The 18,625-nt window shown below is 45.6% G+C and overlaps 1 protein-coding gene across 3 annotated transcripts in view; it reads left to right on the forward strand.

The window, feature by feature from the left end:
• The window catches only part of kcnn3 (potassium intermediate/small conductance calcium-activated channel, subfamily N, member 3), a 99,690-nt gene that overhangs the window by 55,685 nt on the left and 25,380 nt on the right, over positions 1-18,625 (forward strand). For 2 of the 3 annotated variants that reach the window (XM_031837529.1, XM_031837525.1), the window contains exons 5-6: positions 8,001-8,122; positions 9,265-9,406. In XM_031837529.1, the coding sequence (XP_031693389.1) occupies positions 8,001-8,122; positions 9,265-9,406 (264 nt within the window). Of the gene's footprint in view, positions 1-8,000; positions 8,123-9,264; positions 9,407-13,944; positions 14,329-18,625 lie in introns of those variants that run through there. The other variant, XM_031837535.1, reaches the window with a different exon arrangement.

Below are 18,625 nucleotides of genomic sequence, written 5' to 3' on the forward strand. Positions count from 1 at the left end.
AATAGTACAATGAGACTGAGATAAGGAGATGTAGAACTAATAGAAAGAGACATAGACAGAGAGAGAGAGAGAGAGAGAGAGAGAGAGAGGGAGAGAGAGAGGGAGAGAGAGAGAAAGAGAGAGAGGGAGAGGATGAGAGCGAGGGAGAGTCAGAGAGAGAAAGAGGGAGAGAGAGAGAAAGGGAGAGGGAGAGAGAGAGAGAGAGAGAGAGAGAGAGGGAGAGAGAGACAAGGGACATGTACTAGTCTGTGGTGACCTAAATGCCAGAACCGGACAAGAACCTGACACCCTCAGCACACAGGGGGACAAACACCTGCCTGGAGCTGACAGCATTCCCTCCCCCATATGCCCCCCCAGGCACAACTATGACAACATAACCAACAAAAACGGGTCACAACTCCTGCAGCTCTGTCGCACGCTGGGTATGTACATAGTCAACGGTAGGCTTCGAGGGGACTCCTATGGTAGGTACACCTATAGCTCATCTCTTGGCAGTAGTACTGTAGACTACTTTATCACTGACCTCAACCCAGAGTCTCTCAGAGCGTTCACAGTCAGCCCACTGACACCGCTATCAGACCACAGCAAAATCACAGTCTACTTAAACAGAGCAATACTCAATCATGAGGCATCAAAGCCAAAGGAACTGAGTAACATTAAGAAATGCTATAGATGGAAGGAATGCAGTTTGGAAACCTACCAAAAAACAATTAGGCAACAACAAATTCAATCCCTCTTAGACAATTTCCTGGGTTAAAACGTTCCACTGTAATAGTGAAGGTGTAAACTTGGCAGTAGAAAATCTTAACAGTATATTTGACCTCTCAGCTTCCCTATCAAATCTAAAAATCTCAAATAGAAAACCGAAGAAAATTAACAATAATGACAAATGGTTTGATGAAGAATGCAAAAATCTAAGAAAGAAATTGAGAAACCTGTCCAACCAAAAACATAGAGACCCAGAAAACCTGAGTCTACGCCTTCACTATGGTGAATCACTAAAACAATACAGAAATACACTACGGAAAAAGAAGGAACAGCATGTCAGAAATCAGCTCAATGCAATTGAAGAATCCATAGACTCTAACCACTTCTGGGAAAATTGGAAAACACTAAACAAACAACAACACGAAGAATTATCTATCCAAAATGGAGATGTATGGGTAAACCACTTCTCCAATCTTTTTGGCTCTATAACAAAGAATAAAGAGCAAAAACATATACATGATCAAACACAGATTTTAGAATCAACTATTAAAGACTACCAGAACCCACTGGATTCTCCAATTACATTGAAAGAGTTACAGGACAAAATAAAAACCCTCCAACCCAAAAAGGCCTGTGGTGTTGATGGTATCCTCAATGAAATGATCAAATATACAGACAACAAATTCCAATTGGCTATACTAAAACTCTTTAACATCATACTTAGCTCTGGCATCTTCCCCAATATTTGGAACCAAGGACTGATCACCCCAATCCACAAAAGTGGAGACAAATTTGACCCCAATAACTACCGTGGAATATGTGTCAACAGTATCCTTGGGAAAATCCTCTGCATTATTATTAACAGCAGACTCGTACATTTCCTCAATGAAAACAATGTACTGAGCAAATGTCAAATTGGCTTTTTACCAAATTACCGTACAACAGACCACGTATTCACCCTGCACACCCTAATTGACAATCAAACAAACCAAAACAAAGGCAAAGTCTTCTCATGCTTTGTTGATTTCAAAAAAGCCTTAGACTCAATCTGGCATGAGGGTCTGCTATACAAACTGATGGAAAGTGGTGTTGGGGGTAAAACATACGACATTATAAAATCCATGTACACAAACAACAAGTGTGCGGTTAAAATTGGCAAAAACACACACATTTCTTCACACAGGGTCGTGGGGTTAGACAGGGATGCAGCTTAAGCCCCACCCTCTTCAACATATATATCAACAAATTGGCGAGGGCACTAGAAAAGTCTGCAGCACCCGGCCTCCCCCTGCTAGAATCCGAAGTCAAATGTCTGCTGTTTGCTGATGATCTGGTGCTTCTGTCACCAACCAAGGAGGGCCTACAGCAGCACCTAGATCTTATGCACAGATTCTGTCAGACCTGGGCCCTGACAGTAAATCTCAGTAAGACCAAAATAATGGTGTTCCAAAAAAGGTCCAGTCACCAGGACCACAAATACAAATTCCATCTAGACACTGTTGCCCTAGAGCACACAAAAAACTATACATACCTTGGCCTAAACATCAGCACCACAGGTAACTTCCACAAAGCTGTGAACGATCTGAGAGACAAGGCAAGAAGGGCATTCTATGCCATCAAAAGAAACATAAATTTCAACATACCAATTAGGATTTGGCTAAAAATACTTGAATCAGTCATAGAGCCCATTGCCCTTTATGGTTGTGAGGTCTGGGGTCCGCTCACCAACCAAGACTTCACAAAATGGGACAAACACCAAATTGAGACTCTGCACGCAGAATTCTGCAAAAATATCCTCCGTGTACAACGTAGAACACCAAATAATGCATGCAGAGCAGAATTAGGCCGATACCCACTAATTATCAAAATCCAGAAAAGAGCTGTTAAATTCTACAACCACCTAAAAGGAAGCGATTCACAAACCTTCCATAACAAAGCCATCACCTACAGAGAGATGAACCTGGAGAAGAGTCCCCTAAGCAAGCTGGTCCTGGGGCTCTGTTCACAAACACAAACACACACTACAGAGCCCCAGGACAGCAGCACAATTAGACCCAACCAAATCATGAGAAAACAAAAAGATAACTACTTAACACATTGGAAAGAATTAACAAAAAAACAGAGCAAACTAGAATGCTATTTGGCCCTACACAGAGAGTACACAGTGGCAGAATACCTGACCACTGTGACTGACCCAAAATTAAGGAAATCCTTGACTATGTACAGACTCAGTGAGCATAGCCTTGCTATTGAGAAAGGCCGCCGTAGGCAGACATGGCTCTCAAGAGAAGACAGGCTATGTGCTCACTGCCCACAAAATGAGGTGGAAACTGAGCTGCACTTCCTAACCTCCTGCCCAATGTATGACCATATTAGAGAGACATATTTCCCTCAGATTACACAGATCCACAAAGAATTCGAAAACAAATCCAATTTTGAAAAACTCTCATATCTACTGGGTGAAATTCCACAGTGTGCCATCACAGCAGCAAGATTTGTGACCTGTTGCCACGAGAAAAGGGCAACCAGTGAAGAACAAACACCATTGTAAATACAACCCATATTTATTCTTATTTATTTTATCTTGTGTCCTTTAGCCATTTGTACATTGTTAGAACACTGTATATATATATAATATGACATTTGTAATGTCTTTACTGTTTTGAAACTTCTGTATGTGTAATGTTTACTGTAAATTTTTGTTGTTTTTCACTTTATATATTCACATTGTATGTTGTCTACCTCACTTGCTTTGGCAATGTTAACACATGTTTCCCATGCCAATAAAGCCCTTGAATTGAATTGAATTGAGAGAGGGAGAGTCAGAGAGAGAGAGTGAGTGAGTGAGTGAGTGAGTGAGTGAGTGAGTGAGTGAGTGAGTGAGTGAGTGAGTGAGTGAGTGAGTGAGAGAGGGAGAGAGAGAGAGAGAGAGAGAGAGAGAGTGAGTGAGTGAGTGAGTGAGTGAGTGAGAGAGGGAGAGAGAGAGAGAGAGAGAGAGAGAGAGAGAGGGGGGGGGAGAGAGAGAGAGTGAGAGAGAGAGGGAGAGAGAGAGAGTGAGGGAGAGAGTGTGTGCCAGTGTATTAGATGAGTAATGTGTTAGATAGCGAGTAGGGTTGTAATATGTCCTTCAGGATATGGCTGAATGAGATGTGATGAGGGGAGCTGCTGTCTGTGGATCTCCTGGTGTTCTACTAGATTAACCCTCGTTTATCAGCTCTTAACACTTCAATGGTTGAACTAACTACTGCTGAATGGACAGTTAATATGGCCTGTTCCATTTATTACTATCAATATGACCTGACGTGATTAAAACATGATTAATTAAGATCATGGAGGACGGAATCCCAACGTGAGAGTTTTCACATAAATCATGTGTTGTCAACAAGGGCTTTGAGATAATGTTATATGTAGTAATTCAGGTTCAAAGGGCCGCAGGCTCCGTTCCAGGACGTCTGTCCCATTCAGTTGGTGTTTGAAGGTGCACTTTAACACAGTTTATGTATGTTTGTGTGTAGAGATTATATACAGTTGAAGTTGGAAGTTTACATACACTTAGGTTGGAGTCATTAAAACTTGTTTTTCAACCACTCCACACATTTCTTGTTATCAAACTATAGTTTTGGCAAGTCGGTTGTGGCATCTACCTTGTGCATAACACAAGTAACTTTTCCAACAGTTGTTTACAGACAGATTATTTCACTTATAATTCACTGTATCACAATTCCAGTGGGTCAGAAGTTTACATACAGTACATTAAGTTGACTGTGCCTACCTTCAAACTCAATGCCTCTTTGCTTGACATCATTGGAAAATCAAAAGAAATCAGCCAAGACCTCAGAAAATAAATTGTAGACCTCCACAAGTCTGGTTCATCCTTGGGAACAATTTCCAAATGCCTGAAGGTTCCGCGTTCATCTGTACGAACAATGGTACGCAAGTATAAACATCATGGGACCACGCAGCCGTCATACCGCTCTAGAAGGAGACGCATTCTGTCTCCTAGAGATTAACGTACTTTGGTGTGAAAAGTGCAAATCAATCCCAGAACATCAGCAAAGGACCTTGTGAAGATGCTGGAGGAAACAGGTACAAAAGTATCTATATCCACAGTAAAACGAGTCCTATGTCGACATAACCTGAAAGGCCGCTCAGCAAGGAAGAAGCCACTGCTCCAAAACTGCCATAAAAAAACAGACTACGGTTTGCAACTGCACATGGGGACAAAGATTGTACCTTTTGGAGAAATGTCCTCTTGTCTGATGAAACAAAAATACAACTGTTTGGCCATAATGACCATCGTTATGTTTGGAGGAAAAAGGGGGAGGCTTGCAAGCTGAAGAACACCATCCCAACTGTGAAGCACGGGGGTGGCAGCATCATGTTGTGGGTGTGCTTTGCTGCAGGAGGGGCTGGTGCACTTCACAAAATAGATGGCATCATGAGGGAAGAAAATGATGTGGATATATTGAAGCAACATCTCAAGACATCAGTCAGGAAGTTAAAGCTTGGTCGAAAATGGGTCTTCCAAATGGACAATGACCCCAAGCATACTTCCAAAATTATGGCAAAATGGCTTAAGGACAACAAAGTCAAGGTTTTTGAGTGGCCATCACCAAAGCCCTGACCTCAAGCCCAAAGAAAATGTGTGGGCAGAACTGAAAAAGCGTGTGCGAACAAGGAGGCCTACAAACCTGACTCAGTTACACCAGCTCTGTCAGGAGGAATGGGCCAAAATTCACCCAACTTATTGTGGGAAGCTTGTGGAAGGCTACCTGAAACGTTTGACCCAAGTTAAACAATTTAAAGGCAATGCTACCAAATACTAATTGAGTGTACGTAAACTTCTGGGAATGTGATGAAAGAAATAAAAGCTGTACTAAATCATTCTCTCTGCTATTATTCTGACATTTCAAAAAATATATATATAAAAAAATCTCCCCTTTTCTCCCCAATTTCATTGTATCCAATTGTTAGTAGTTACTAACTTGTCTCATTGCTACAACTCCCGTGTGGGCTCGGGAGAGATGAAGGTTGAAAGCCATGCGTCCTCCGAAATACAACCCAACCAAGCCAAACTGCTTTTTAACATTGCGCACATCCAACCCGGAAGCCAGCCGTACCAAGGTGTCAGAGGAAACACCGTGCACCTGGCGACCTGGTTAGCGTGCACTGCACCCGGCCCACCACAGGAGTCGCTAGTGCACAATGAGACAAGCATATCCCTACCGGCCAAACCATCCCTAACCCGGACGACGCTAGGCCAATTGTGCGTCACCCCATGGACCTCCTAATTGCAGCCGGCTGCGACAGAGCCTGGGCACGAACCCAGAGTCTCTCTCACAAACCCAGAGTCTCACTGCGATGCAGTGTCCTAGACCACTGCGCCACCCGGGAGGCCCACATTTCCCATTCTTAAAATAAAGTGGTGATCCTAACTTACCTAAAACAGGGAATTTTTACTAGGATTAAATGTCAGGAATTGTGAAAACTTGAGTTGAAATGTACTTTGCTAAGGTGTATGTAAACTTCTGACTTCAACTGTACGTTATATACAGTGCCTTGCGAAAGTATTCGGCCCCCTTGAACTTTGCGACCTTTTGCCACATTTCAGGCTTCAAACATAAAGATATAAAACTGTATTTTTTTGTGAAGAATCAACAACAAGTGGGACACAATCATGAGATGGAACAACATTTATTGGATATTTCAAACTTTTTAAACAAATCAAAAACGGAAAATTGGGCGTTTATTAATTTAAATTATTCAGCCCCCTTAAGTTAATACTTTGTAGCGCCACCTTTTGCTGCGATTACAGCTGTAAGTCGCTTGGGGTATGTCTCTATCAGTTTTGCACATCGAGAGACTGACATTTCTTCCCATTCCTCCTTGCAAAACAGCTCGAGCTCAGTGAGGTTGGATGGAGAGCATTTGTGAACAGCAGTTTTCAGTTCTTTCCACAGATTCTCGATTGGATTCAGGTCTGGACTTTGACTTGGCCATTCTAACACCTGGATATGTTTATTTTTGAACCATTCCATTGTAGATTTTGCTTTATGTTTTGGATCATTGTCTTGTTGGAAGACAAATCTCCGTCCCAGTCTCAGGTCTTTTGCAGACTCCATCAGGTTTTCTTCCAGAATGGTCCTGTATTTGGCTCCATCCATCTTCCCATACATTTTAACCATCTTCCCTGTCCCTGCTGAAGAAAAGCAGGCCCAAACCATGATGCTGCCACCACCATGTTTGACAGTGGAGATGGTGTGTTCAGGGTGATGAGCTGTGTTGCTTTTACGCCAAACATAACGTTTTGCATTGTTGCCAAAAAGTTCAATTTTGGTTTCATCTGACCAGAGCACCTTCTTCCACATGTTTGATGTGTCTCCCAGGTGGCTTGTGGCAAACTTTAAACGACACTTTTTATGGATATCTTTAAGAAATGGCTTTCTTCTTGCCACTCTTCCATAAAGGCCAGATTTGTGCAATATACGACTGATTGTTGTCCTATGGACAGAGTCTCCCACCTCAGCTGTAGATCTCTGCAGTTCATCCAGAGTGATCATGGGCCTCTTGGCTGCATCTCTGATCAGTCTTCTCCTTGTATGAGCTGAAAGTTTAGAGGGACGGCCAGGTCTTGGTAGACTTGCAGTGGTCTGATACTCCTTCCATTTCAATATTATCGCTTGCACAGTGCTCCTTGGGATGTTTAAAGCTTGGGAAATCTTTTTGTATCCAAATCCGGCTTTAAACTTCTTCACAACAGTATCTCGGACCTGCCTGGTGTGTTCCTTGTTCTTCATGATGCTCTCTGCGCTTTTAACGGACCTCTGAGACTATCACAGTGCAGGTGCATTTATACGGAGACTTGATTACACACAGGTGGATTGTATTTATCATCATTAGTCATTTAGGTCAACATTGGATCATTCAGAGATCCTCACTGAACTTCTGGAGAGAGTTTGCTGCACTGAAAGTAAAGGGGCTGAATAATTTTGCACGCCCAATTTTTCAGTTTTTGATTTGTTAAAAAAGTTTGAAATATCCAATAAATGTCGTTCCACTTCATGATTGTGTCCCACTTGTTGTTGATTCTTCACAAAAAAATACAGTTTTATATCTTTATGTTTGAAGCCTGAAATGTGGCAAAAGGTCGCAAAGTTCAAGGGGGCCTAATACTTTCGCAAGGCACTGTATATTATCGATGACATCTAACACTGCGTATGTGTGTGTGTGTTATTTGCGTGTGTGCGTTACATCTGCGTGTGTGCTTGCGTGCATGTGTGTGTGCTTTGCAGGTACACTTTAACACAAGGTTTGTGATGAAGACTCTGATGACCATCTGTCCAGGCACTGTTCTCCTGGTCTTCAGCATCTCACTGTGGATCATCGCTGCCTGGACCGTACGAGTGTGTGAGAGGTACATGTGAAAGAGGAGTAGTGGAGTAGTGAAGTTTTGTCTCTCTCTCTCTCTCTCTCTCTCTCTCTCTCTCTCTCTCTCTCTCCCTCTTTTTCTCCCCAGGTATCATGATGCCCAGGATGTGACCAGTAACATCCTGTCTCTCTCTCCCCAGGTATCATGATGCCCAGGATGTGACCAGTAACATCCTGTCTCTCTCTCCCCAGGTATCATGATGCCCAGGATGTGACCAGTAACAACCTGTCTCTCTCTCCCCAGGTATCATGATGCCCAGGATGTGACCAGTAACATCATGTCTCTCTCTCCCCAGGTATCATGATGCCCAGGATGTGACCAGTAACAACCTGTCTCTCTCTCCCCAGGTATCATGATGCCCAGGATGTGACCAGTAACAACCTGTCTCTCTCTCCCCAGGTATCATGATGCCCAGGATGTGACCAGTAACATCCTGTCTCTCTCTCCTCAGGTATCATGATGCCCAGGATGTGACCAGTAACATCCTGTCTCTCTCTCCCCAGGTATCATGATGCCCAGGATGTGACCAGTAACAACCTGTCTCTCTCTCCCCAGGTATCATGATGTCCAGGATGTGACCAGTAACATCCTGTCTCTCTCTCCTCACGTATCATGATGCCCAGGATGTGACCAGTAACAACCTGTCTCTCTCTCACCAGGTATCATGATGCCCAGGATGTGACCAGTAACTTCCTGTCTCTCTCTCCTCAGGTATCATGATGCCCAGGATGTGACCAGTAACCTCCTGTCTCTCTCTCCCCAGGTATCATGATGCCCAGGATGTGACCAGTAACTTCCTGTCTCTCTCTCCTCACGTATCATGATGCCCAGGATGTGACCGGTAACAACCTGTCTCTCTCTCCCCAGGTATCATGATGCCCAGGATGTGACCAGTAACTTCCTGTCTCTCTCTCCTCACGTATCATGATGCCCAGGATGTGACCAGTAACCTCCTGTCTCTCTCTCCCCAGGTATCATGATGCCCAGGATGTGACCAGTAACATCCTGTCTCTCTCTCCCCAGGTATCATGATGCCCAGGATGTGACCAGTAACATCCTGTCTCTCTCTCCCCAGGTATCATGATGCCCAGGATGTGACCAGTAACATCCTGTCTCTCTCTCCCCAGGTATCATGATGCCCAGGATGTGACCAGTAACTTCCTGGGGGCGATGTGGCTCATCTCTATCACCTTCCTGTCTATTGGCTACGGAGACATGGTGCCTCACACGTACTGTGGCAAAGGAGTCTGTTTACTAACCGGCATCATGGTACCACCATGTTTATGGTTGTGTGTGTGTGTATTTTGTGTGTGTATCAATGTCACCCCTTTCTCTTTCTTTCTGAGATTCTTTCTTCTTGTCCACCACCCTCCCTCTCTTTCTCTCTGTCCTCCTATCTCCTGTCCTCTTTCTCTCTGTCCTCCTATCTCCTGTCCTCTATCGCTCTGTCCTCCTATCTCCTGTCCTCTATCGCTCTGTCCTCCTATCTCCTGTCCTCTATCGCTCTGTCCTCCTATCTCCTGTCCTCTATCGCTCTGTCCTCCTATCTCCTGTCCTCTTTCTCTCTGTCCTCCTATCTCCTGTCCTCTATCGCTCTGTCCTCCTATCTCCTGTCCTCTATCGCTCTGTCCTCCTATCTCCTGTCCTCTCTTTCTCTCTGTCCTCCTATCTCCCCTCCTCTCTTTCTCTCTGTCCTCCTATCTCCTGTCCTCTATCGCTCTGTCCTCCTATCTTCTGTCCTCTCTTTCTCTCTGTCCTCCTATCTCCTGTCCTCTATCGCTCTGTCCTCCTATCTCTTGTCCTCTCTTTCTCTCTGTCCTCCTATCTCCTGTCCTCTCTTTCTCTCTGTCCTCATATCTCCTGTCCTCTATCGCTCTGTCCTCCTATCTCATGTCTTCTCTTTCTCTCTGTCCTCCTATCTCCTGTCCTCTCTTTCTCTCTGTCCTCCTATCTCCTGTCCTCTCTTTCTCTCTGTCCTCCTCCTTCCCTCTCTCTCTGTCCTCATATCTCATGTCCTCTCTTTCTCTCTGTCCTCCTATCTCCTGTCCTCTCTTTCTCTCTGTCCTCATATCTCCTGTCCTCTCTTTCTCTCTGTCCTCCTCCTTCCCTCTCTCTCTGTCCTCATATATTCTGTCCTCTTTCTCTCTGTCCTCCTATCTCCTGTCCTCTTTCTCTCTGTCCTCCTATCTCCTGTTCCCTCTTTCTCTCTGTCCTCCTATCTCCTGTCCCCTCTTTCTCTCTGTCTCCTATCTCCTGTCCCCTTTCTCTCTGTCCTCCTCCTTCCCTCTCTCTCTGTCCTCATATCTCATGTCCTCTCTTTCTCTCTGTCCTCCTATCTCCTGTCCTCTCTTTCTCTCTGTCCTCATATCTCCTGTCCTCTCTTTCTCTCTGTCCTCCTCCTTCCCTCTCTCTCTGTCCTCATATCTCCTGTCCTCTCTTTCTCTCTGTCCTCCTCCTTCCCTCTCACTCTGTCCTCATATATTCTGTCCTCATATCTCCTGTCCTCTCTTTCTCTCTGTCCTCCTCCTTCCCTCTCTCTCTGTCCTCCTATTTCCTGTCCTATTTCTCTCTGTCCTCCTATCTCCTGTCCCCTTTCTCTCTGTCCTCCTATCTCCTGTCCCCTTTTTCTCTCTGTCCTCCTATCTCCTGTCCTCTTTCTCTCTGTCCTCCTATCTCCTGTCCTCTTTCTCTCTGTCCTCCTATCTCCTTTCCTCTATAACTCTGTCCTCCTATCTCCTGTGTTCTATCACTCTGTCCTCCTATCTCCTGTCCTCTATCACTCTGTCCACCTCCCTCCCTCTCTTTTTCTCTGTCCTCATATCTCCTGTCCTCTCTTTCTCTCTGTCCTCCTCCTTCCCTCTCTCTCTGTCCTCATATCTCCTGTCCTCTCTTTCTCTCTGTCCTCCTCCTTCCCTCTCTCTCTGTCCTCATATCTCCTGTCCTCTCTTTCTCTCTGTCCTCCTCCTTCCCTCTCACTCTGTCCTCATATATTCTGTCCTCATATCTCCTGTCCTCTCTTTCTCTCTGTCCTCCTCCTTCCCTCTCTCTCTGTCCTCCTATCTCCTGTCCTATTTCTCTCTGTCCTCCTATCTCCTGTCCCCTTTCTCTCTGTCCTCCTATCTCCTGTCCCCTTTTTCTCTCTGTCCTCCTATCTCCTGTCCTCTTTCTCTCTGTCCTCCTATCTCCTGTCCTCTTTCTCTCTGTCCTCCTATCTCCTTTCCTCTATAACTCTGTCCTCCTATCTCCTGTGTTCTATCACTCTGTCCTCCTATCTCCTGTGTTCTATCACTCTGTCCTCCTATCTCCTGTCCTCTATCGCTCTGTCTACCTCCCTCCCTCTCTTTTTCTCTGTCCTCATATCTCCTGTCCTCTCTTTCTCTCTGTCCTCCTCCTTCCCTCTCTCTCTGTCCTCATATCTCCTGTCCTCTCTTTCTCTCTGTCCTCCTCCTTCCGTCTCACTCTGTCCTCATATCTCCTGTCCCCTTTCTCTCTGTCCTCCTATCTCCTGTCCTCTTTCTCTCTGTCCTCCTATCTCCTGTCCCCTCTTTCTCTCTGTCCTCCTATCTCCTGTCCCCTCTTTCTCTCTGTCTCCTATCTCCTGTCCCCTTTCTCTCTGTCCTCCTATCTCCTGTCCCCTTTTTCTCTCTGTCCTCCTATCTCCTGTCCTCTTTCTCTCTGTCCTCCTATCTCCTGTCCTCTTTCTCTCTGTCCTTCTATCTCCTTTCCTCTATAACTCTGTCCTCCTATCTCCTGTGTTCTATCACTCTGTCCTCCTATCTCCTGTCCTCTATCGCTCTGTCCACCTCCCTCCCTCTCTTTTTCTCTGTCCTCATATCTCCTGTCCTCTCTTTCTCTCTGTCCTCCTCCTTCCCTCTCTCTCTATCCTCCTATCTCCTGTCCTCTCTTTATCTCTGTCCTACTCCCTCCCTCTCTCTGTCCTCATTTCTCCTATCCTCTCACTCTGTCCTCATATCTCATGTCCTCTCTCTCTGTCCTCATATCTCCTGTCCTCTCTCTCTGTCCTCATATCTCATGTCCTCTCTCTATTTTCTCATATCTCCTGTCCTCCCTCTGTCTCTGTCCTCTCTCTCTGTCCTCATATCTCCTGTCCTCTCTCTCTGTCCTCATATCTCCTGTCCTCTCTCTCTTTTCTCATATCTCCTGTCCTCCCTCTGTCTCTGTCCTCTCTCTCTGTCCTCATAGCTCCTGTCCTCTCTCTCTGTCCTCATATCTCCTGTCCTCTCTCTCTGTCCTCGTATCTCCTGTCCTCCCTCTGTCTCTGTCCTCTCTCTCTGTCCTCATATCTCCTGTCCTCTCTCTCTGTCCTCATATCTCCTGTCCTCTCTCTGTCCTCATATCTCCTGTCCTCTCTCGCTGTCCTCATATCTCCTGTCCTCCCTCTGTCTCTGTCCTCTCTCTCTGTCCTCATATCTCCTGTCCTCTCTCTCTGTCCTCATATCTCCTGTCCTCTCTCTGTCCTCATATCTCCTGTCCTCTCTCTCTGTCCTCGTATCTCCTGTCCTCTCTCTCTGTCCTCATATCTCCTGTCCTCTCTCTCTGTCCTCATATCTCCTGTCCTCTCTCTCTGTCCTCGTATCTCCTGTCCTCTCTCTCTGTCCTCGTATCTCCTGTCCTCTCTCTCTGTCCTCGTATCTCCTGTCCTCTCTCTCTGTCCTCATATCTCCTGTCCTCTCTCTCTGTCCTCGTATCTCCTGTCCTCTCTCTCTGTCCTCATATCTCCTGTCCTCTCTCTCTGTCCTCATATCTCCTGTCCTCTCTCTCTGTCCTCATATCTCCTGTCCTCTCTCTGTCCTCATATCTCCTGTCCTCTCTCTCTGTCCTCATATCTCCTGTCCTCTCTCTCTGTCCTCATATCTCCTGTCCTCTCTCTGTCCTCATATCTCCTGTCCTCTCTCTCTGTCCTCATATCTCCTGTCCTCCCTCTGTCTCTGTCCTCTCTCTCTGTCCTCATATCTCCTGTCCTCTCTCTCTGTCCTCATATCTCCTGTCCTCTCTCTCTGTCCTCATATCTCCTGTCCTCTCTCTGTCCTCATATCTCCTGTCCTCTCTCTCTGTCCTCATATCTCCTGTCCTCCCTCTGTCTCTGTCCTCTCTCTCTGTCCTCATATCTCCTGTCCTCTCTCTCTGTCCTCATATCTCCTGTCCTCCCTCTGTCTCTGTCCTCTCTCTCTGTCCTCATATCTCCTGTCCTCTCTCTCTGTCCTCATATCTCCTGTCCTCTCTCTGTCCTCATATCTCCTGTCCTCTCTCTGTCCTCATATCTCCTGTCCTCTCTCTCTGTCCTCATATCTCCTGTCGTCTCTCTCTGTCCTCATATCTCCTGTCCTCTATCACTCTATCCTCCTATCTCCCGTCCTCTCTTTCTCTCTGTCCTCATATCTCCTGTCCTCTCTCTGTCACTAGGTCCAGGATTAGGGGGCATTCTGTCATTTCTGTCGTCTGTTTATCCCCCTGCATTAGCGCTCTGAGTCTAATGGACTGTGTGTGTGTGTCTGTTCTCAATAGCGTAATGAAGGCCCCAACTTTCTCTCTCTCTCTCTCTCTCTCTCTCTCTCTCTCCCTTTCTCCTTCCTCAGACTATGGGTTTATTTTGGTCTGTTGTCCGTCTGTTAGTATCAGTATTTTGTTTGTATTTATTTAAGTCAGGTGATCTCTGTCTCTTCCTCCCTCCTTCTTTCTCCCTCTCTCCCTCTATCCATCTATCTCTTTTACTCTCTTTGTCTTTTGTCTTCTCTCTATTGTTCTGCTGTTTCTCACACTCTCTCTCCATTCATTCATCCATTCAGTTCTTCTCTCCTTGTCCCTTTATTCTGTCAGCCTCTTTCTCTGTATCTGTCTTCCTGTCTGTTCCTGCTCACACTAACATACGCCCACACCTTCACTTACAAAGCCAGATACACACACACACACACACGGGGTGGACACAGATACTCCCATACCCGCTGTTACTGACTGCATCCTACACACACCACTATCACAGAGCTTGACATGCACTCTCAATATGACTCCAGAAACATCCCACAGAAACACACACACTCACTCACTCACTCACACACTCACTCACTCACACACTCACTCACTCACTCACTCACTCACTCACTCAAACACAAACACACAAAAACACACAAAACACACACACGTATGCAAGATCTTAAACATAAACACGCACAAATGCACACAGACAGACAGACAGACAGACAGACAGACAGACAGACAGACAGACAGACAGACAGACAGACAGACAGACAGACAGACAGACAGACAGACAGACAGACAGACAGACAGACAGACAGACAGACAGACAGACAGACAGACAGACAGACAGACAGACAGACAGACAGACAAGAGTTATATAGACAGGGTCTCTGTCCCTGAGAGGTTTTTGTTTCTGTTCACCAGAAGACGGGGATGGATGGAGAAAGCTACAGAAAGCAAGATAGAGAGGAACAGAAAGAACAAGGAGGATGAGAGGAGGATGAGCAGAGAAGGGAAAAGAGAGGGGAAAGAGGAGGTGAGAGGTCAGAGACAGATGGAGAGAGAGAGAGAGGATAAGAGGTTGAAGAGAGAGAAAGAGTGAGTGAGTACAGGATGTGATTTGTCCCTGGTTGAAAGTGATTGTAATGACTTTCTATAGGGGGAATTCTCACCATCGTCTCTTTGACGGGCGTGGGAGTGAAAAAGAGGGGAGGAGAATGGGGGAGTTTGTTAATGTATGCCAAATTAGATTATAAAAACATGTCTCTCTGCAAGGCTTTTCATTTTCTCATGTTCATATGGCTGCTGCTGTGCACGTGCATATGGCTGTGTACGTGTGTGTGCCTTTCCTGTCACAGTTTTATTACAAAGATTTGTCTGCTGTCCCTGGATATGTTTATTATACAGACAGAGAGAGGGGGGAGGGAGAGAGAGAGAGAGAGACAGAGGGGAGAGAGAGAGAGAGAGAGAGAGAGAGAGAGAGAGAGAGACAGAGAGAGGGAGAGAGACAGAGGGAGGGAGGGAGGGAGGGAGGGAGGGAGGGAGGGAGGGAGGGAGGGAGGGAGGGAGGGAGGGAGGGAGGGAGGGAGGGAGGGAGGGAGGGAGGGAGGGAGGGCTGTGTGTTAATGTTTTATGACCTAGAGGACAGATGGGTGATTCCCTGTTTATGACAGATATTTAGTTTGAAATCAGTGTTACTTTGTAAACCCACTCATACACAGGACACACACACACATAAAAACATTGCGAGGCTTTCACTATATTTTATTGATATTTTACAAATAGAGTGTACGGAGAGTAAAGATGTGGTCCCTGACTTTTTGTCTTTTATGTTTTAGATGAAGTTATTTTCAGCAAGTGTCTTGTTTTTTCAAGAGTATGCATTAAAGTCTAGTCCATTAGCTACAGGGTTATCAACATTCAGTATGCACGCACACACACACATAGTTTGATTAAACATTGTTAATCCTAATAAATTTCTTATCAGGAGTTCATCCCTCCATCTCCCTCTCCTCCTCTCTCCTCCTCCCCCTCCTCCTCTCTCCTCCTCCCTCTCCACCTCTCTCACCAGCACATTCCTGTTCCCTCTCTTTCTCCTCCCTCTCTATCTCCCTCTTCAGAAACATGTTTTCTCCTTCTCTACCGTACAAAACAGCATTTAATATGAAACTTAATCAACTTCCCGTCCTTTCTCTCTCTATCTCTTTCCGTCTCTCTCTATCCAGGGATGTCTGTGAGACTCCATTCAAGCCACAGTTCTCCCTAAAATCAAAGTTTGTCAGACATTTTCCTAACGTCAGATGTTTTGTCATTTGCTAAAGTAGTATTCCACATTCTATCTGTAGGTTAGACCCTGTTAGACCCTGTTAGACCCTGTTAGCTGCATGCATTAGGAGGAATCTACAGCTATCAATCCCAAGTCAATGGAAAGGATTGGCAACATCTAATTAGATTGAAGATTTCTCCTAATGCATAGAATTTGATTTGAAGTTGGACTTCGGACCATTCTAGAGGTATGAAAATGTCTGAGAACATTACATTTTGAGATGCAAAATCCTTTAACTCTCTCTCTTTCAATTCTATTTAAGGGGCTTTATTGGCATGGGAAACATATGTTTACATTGCCAAAGCAAGTGAAATAGATAAACAAAGTGAAATAAAAAATTCAAATGAGCAGTAAACATTACACTCACAAAAGTTCCAATGTAATAGAGACACTTAGAATCCAAGATGGCGTAGCAGTCAGACGTCTTTGTCCTGTCGTGTCCCTTGTATATATCGTTTTACATCTTTTTCGTCTTTTAAATATTTTGCTAAACCTCATCATCTAAATACTCCCTGCAACCCGCCTCACCCAATGTGGCGTGGATCTGCTTTTTTTCCCTAAAGTATTTATATTTACTTCGGATCTGGAATCCCTCAGCAAACCATTGCCAGCGGTCATCGGCTAACCTTCAGCTCGGAAAGCTCTCGCCAGTTCGAACAACGTGACTCTAACCAGAGCATAACGGACCTCTTATTTTTATCCCCGGGTTCCTACCGCAAACTGAACATTTTCATCTGGATCTTCACAACTAGCTAACCGCAATCCCGGATGACTACTCCTGGCTAGCGTTTCTATCCCAAAGCAAGCACCCAAGCACCAATTAGCTTGAAGCTAGCCCGGCCAGGGCTCCTGTGCTACCACCGAAGCATACTCCTGGGCTACAATATTGGCCTGCTAGCTACCTAGAGCTACTTGGAACCCTACTAATTCCACGACTGGTCTATCGACGTCACCGCATGAAGAGGCAAAAACAGACTTACCCCCATCGCAACGTCCCCCCAAAGGCTAACTTTCTAGCCCCTGCTATCTGCTTGCTTGCTAACCTGGTCTGCTAACTGCTAGCTTGCCCTGGTCTACTAACTGCTAGCCCATGCTAACTGATGGCTTGCTAACCTGGCCAGCTAACTGCTAGCTTGCCCTGGTCTACTAGCTGCTATCTTGTTTAGCGCCGGCCTACTAACTATTAGCTTGTTAGCCTGCTAACTGTCTGAATCGCCTTGTCCCCAGCCAGCCCAACCACTCACTGGAACCATATGTTCACTTGGCTACGCATGCCTCTCTCTAATATCAATATGCCTTGTCCATTACTGTCCTGGTTAGTGATTACTGTCTTATTTCACTGTAGAGCCTCTAGCCCTGCTCAATATGCCTTAACCAACCATGTTGTTCCACCTCCTACATATGCGATGACATCACCTGGTTTAAACATCTCTAGAGACTATATCTCTCTCTTCATTACTCAATGCCTAGGTTTACCTCCAATGTACTCACATCCTACCTTACCTTTGTTTGTACACTATGCCTTGAATCTATGCTATCGTGCCCAGAAACCTGCTCCTTTTACACTCTGTTCTGAACGTGCTAGACGGCCAGTTCGTATAGTCTTTAGCCGTACCCTTATCCTACTTCTCCTCTGTTCCTCTGGTGATGTGGAGGTTAATCCAGGTCCCGCAGTGCCTAGCTCCACTCCCACCCCCCAGGTGCTCTCATTTGTTGACTTCTGTAAACGTAAAAGCCTTGGTTTCATGCATGTTAACACTAGAAGCCTACTCCCTAAGTTTGTTTTACTCACTGCTTTAAATCAAATCAAATCAAATGTATTTATATAGCCCTTCGTACATCAGCTGATATCTCAAAGTGCTGTACAAAAACCCAGCCTAAAACCCCAAAAAGCAAGCAATGCAGGTGTAGAAGCACGGCGGCTAGGAAAAACTCCCTAGAAAGGCCAAAACCTAGGAAGAAACCTAGAGAGGAACCAGGCTATGTGGGGTGGCCAGTCCTCTTCTGGCTGTGCCAGGTGGAGATTATAACAGAACATGGCCAATATGTTCAAATGTTCATAAATGACCAGCATGGTCAAATAATAATAATCACAGGCAGAACAGTTGAAACTGGAGCAGGTCCTCCGAGTAGAGAAAGAAAGAGAGAAAGAGAGAATTAGAGAGAGCACACTTAAATTCATACAGGACACCGGATAGGACAGGAGAAGTACTCCACATATAACAAACTGACCCTAGCCCCCCGACACATAAACTACTGCAGCATAAATACTGGAGGCTGAGACAGGAGGGGTCAGGAGACACTGTGACCCCATCCGATGACACCCCCGGACAGGGCCAAAAAGGAAGGATATAACCCCACCCACTTTGCCAAAGCACAGCCCCCACACCACTAGAGGGATATCTTCAACCACCAACTTACCATCCTGAGACAAGGCCGAGTATAGCCCACAAAGATCTCAGCCACAGCACAACCCAAAGGGGGGCGCCAACCCAGACAGGAAGATCACATCAGTGACTCAACCCACTCAAGTGATGCACCCCTCCTAGGGACGGTATGAAAGAGCCCTAGTAAGCCAGTGACTCAGCCCCTGTAATAGGGTTAGAGGCAGAGAATCCCAGTGGAAAGAGGGGAACAGGCCAGGCAGAGACAGCAAGGGCGGTTTG

The sequence above is a fragment of the Oncorhynchus kisutch genome, linkage group LG2, assembly GCF_002021735.2.
Source record: "Oncorhynchus kisutch isolate 150728-3 linkage group LG2, Okis_V2, whole genome shotgun sequence".
NCBI lineage: Eukaryota > Metazoa > Chordata > Actinopteri > Salmoniformes > Salmonidae > Oncorhynchus > Oncorhynchus kisutch.